The following is a 3,450-nucleotide window of genomic DNA, read 5'->3' on the forward strand; positions in this document are numbered from 1 at the left end:
CATCGTGGACACGAGGTTCTCCACCAGTTTCCCTTTCAGCGCCGCCGTGAAGCTGTCCACCGGCTGCAGCGGCATCCTCGTGTCCCCGCGTCACGTCCTCACGGCTGCCCACTGCGTCCACGACGGGAAGGACTATGTCAGAGGGAGTAGGAGGCTCAGGGTGGGGCTGTTGAAGATGAGAAATAAAGGTGGTGGCAAGAAACGTCGAGGTTCCCGTCGAAGCCGGAGAGAAGCGGAGGGTGGCGGCCAAAGAGAAGGCACCGGGGACAACGTGACGGTGAGAGCCAGGGGCGGTCGGGGCCAGAGAGGCGCTGCAGGGAGACCTTCCTTCCAGTGGACCCGGGTCAAGAATACTCACATCCCCAAAGGCTGGGCGAGAGGCCGCAGCGGGGACGCTGCCTTGGACTACGACTATGCTCTTCTGGAGCTGAAGCGCGCTCACAAGAAGAAATACATGGAACTAGGAATCAGTCCCGCCATCAAGAAGGTGCCTGGTGGGATGATCCATTTCTCCGGGTTCGATAACGATCGGGCCGAGCAGTTGGTCTATCGGTTCTGTAGCGTGTCCGATGAATCCAATGATCTTCTCTATCAATACTGCGATGCCGAGTCAGGCTCCACTGGCTCTGGGATCTACCTGCGCCTGAAGGAACCGCACACAAAGAACTGGAAGCGCAAAATCATTGCGGTGTATTCAGGCCACCAGTGGGTGGATGTCCACGGTGTTCAGAAGGACTACAACGTGGCCGTGCGCATCACTCCCCTCAAATACGCCCAGATTTGCCTCTGGCTTCATGGAAATGATGCCAATTGTGCTGATGGCTAACAGGAACCAGGCGGGGCCACCATCCTCTATCTACATGGCTGAGAAAACCATGTGGCAAGGTCGCCTCCTAGATTATGCCTGGACTTTTATCGTTAGTCTTTTGACAGTTTTGCAAATTTTTCAAAATTAGATTTTTATACATTTTAAAAATTGTTTACGTGCAGATATTAAAACCAGATGGGCACTTCAATGCCAAGTATGTATACTCTTCTTTACAAGGTGGTGCTTCATGTGTGGGAAAATGGGTGTCCTTCTGCCTTCTTAAAAATGAGACACTCTTTAAAACTTCAAACTGGTTCTATAATTAAACATGATTTCTCAATGGACTTATTCTTAGGGTCCTACTCTAAGAAGAAGCCAATGGGCTGGTGTATTAGATGTGAAACTGCTTATACAAAGGTAGACAGTCATAAATTAGAATCACAATATGGATACAAATTCACAACACAGTTTGTTCTACTCTGAGATGGATCCATTCTGTTCATACAATCAGGGTTTTTATTGTTTTCTGTTGGGTCTCAGAAATTTAGTTGATTTTGTTTTTGAAGAATCATAAATCAGAAGAAACAGCAAGCTTTTTTTTTTTTTTTTTTTTTTGGGAGAGGTTCTCACTATAGGGCGCGTGCGCTCACCAGACAGACAGAGAGAGACATAGAGATAGAAAGCGAGAAATCATCCCCCAGGGGGGATGGTCACGCCGCAATCCCTTCTCCTCCATTCTCCTCTCGGGATCTTGGGCACGCACGCACACGTGCCTGGCGTGAGATTTAAGCCACCGGGTCCCAGACGCGAACCGCGGTCAACTACGTGGGAGTCCAGCAACATAGCCATTATGCTAACTGCTGGTTCCCAAGAAGCAGTAAGCTTTTTAACCATCATAAAGCTTTATGAACTATCTTACTGCTTTAAAAATATAGTAATTCCTGGGCCAGCAGGTGGCATGGAGGTGGATCCTACATGGCCGACGACGTGCTTTGAGTCCTGGATCCAGTGACGTGAGAAATCATGCCAGGTGCACGTGTGTGTGTATGTGTGTGTGTGCCCAAACGTCTAAGAGGAGAATGGAGGAGAAGGGATTGTGGTATGGCCATCCCTCTGTGGGGTGACTTCTCACTCTCCCTCTTTCTGTCTCCTCCTAGTCTCTCCAGCAAATGCACACATCTTATAGCAAAACTAAAAAAAAAAAAAAAAAAAAAAAGTAATTGCAGTATTATTTTTAAATGGGGGAAGTATTTCGTTCTATGAAATCTAGTGTAGAAGTAGGGGGAAGATGCGATTTTTAGGATCTCGAGTCTTTATTTAACTAGTATTCAAACTATGGACTTCTCATGTATGCATAGGGAAGACCGTTCACAAATTATGAATGATCACACATCGAAAGCCGCATCGTTTTATGCTATACATTACTACGTGTGAGGCGTTAGATCTTTAGGACAAAGAATCTTGTACTCTTTTTCAAGAGAAAACCTTTTTCCCCTTGACAAAGTTCAGCTTTTGTTATAGGGTCTTAGACTTATTATTTTCATGCCTTCTGCTTAGTCATTTTAGACCTATCCTTTCCTTACAATAAATATAATACGTATATACACACATATGTATACATACGAGATTTTAAGAGGCTCTGGTTATTTACATTAGAGATCAAGGCTCCATGCTCACTCTGGCCATCATGTGGAATAGGCAGAGTCCCAGTGGCTGCCCTGGGGAAACACAGAGTCCACAGCATGTGTTTCTGGAGCAGACAGGTATTTGCTGAGTGGCTGTAAATGGGGTGAGTGCGAGGCATTACACTTAAAGAGTTTTCGCATTATCCCGTGCACCCTCAGATTCAGGAATCGCAATCTTATTTCTGGTCTGCCCTTCCTGGCACACCAGAGACACATTCTCTTTTCTCATGCCATAGCCAAGTCACTGATTTTACCAGGACTCAGATTTATTTTACTTATATTTTAATACTGGGAGTCATTCTCTTGGCTAGCATGCATAGGAATATTTGATTAGATTATGATAAGTGATTTTTGTGAACAGTGTCCAAAATAGCTAAAATGTGATACAACTACACATTCTTTTATAACATAGCTTTTAAAAATAATTCAATAAAGTAAACAAAGCAGTTATAACTCTTACTGTACTTGTATATACGTTTTATATCGTTTCAGTAAGTATTAAATTAACTGTCATTTATTTATTTTAAAAATTATTCTACTTCATTCTAAGCACATTTTACTGAGTAGTATTTTATTATTGCTACTAGTAGAAAAGAATTATTGACTCAAACATTTTGGTTAAGTCTTTTTGGGGGAAACAGCCATATGATCGCTACAACCAAATATGTTTGAAGGTAAATTTTGCATATTTATAAACACACCATCTTTATCTTTGATACTTCAGACATAATTCCTAGACTCTAAGTTCAGAAAATTTAGGATATGTATTACAATAGTTTGGTACTTATGGTTAAATTCTGAATTTACATAATTTCCCTAGTATCATTGACTGATCTACTTTTCAAAAACATAAAATCTAGCTCATTTGATTTGTAGACGATTTTAATTCTCTCATGAGTTTTTCCAAATGAATTATGAATCTTACATGACCTATTTAGAAGCACTAACATGTACATA

At 42.5% G+C, this 3,450-nt stretch overlaps 1 protein-coding gene across 1 annotated transcript in view; it reads left to right on the forward strand.

Annotated features, from left to right (window-relative positions):
- PRSS35 (serine protease 35) overlaps window positions 1-1,371 on the forward strand; it is an 11,419-nt gene extending 10,048 nt beyond the window's left edge. Inside the window, 1 exon segment of the mRNA XM_006143358.2 lies at window positions 1-1,371. This exon segment is cut by the window's left edge and continues 14 nt beyond it. Within this exon segment, the coding sequence (XP_006143420.1) occupies window positions 1-826 (826 nt within the window). The 3' untranslated portion in view covers window positions 827-1,371.
- The last annotated feature ends 2,079 nt before the right edge of the window (window positions 1,372-3,450 follow it).

This window comes from Tupaia chinensis, unplaced genomic scaffold, assembly GCF_000334495.1.
Source record: "Tupaia chinensis unplaced genomic scaffold, TupChi_1.0 Scaffold000097_1, whole genome shotgun sequence".
NCBI classification, from domain to species: Eukaryota; Metazoa; Chordata; class Mammalia; order Scandentia; family Tupaiidae; genus Tupaia; species Tupaia belangeri.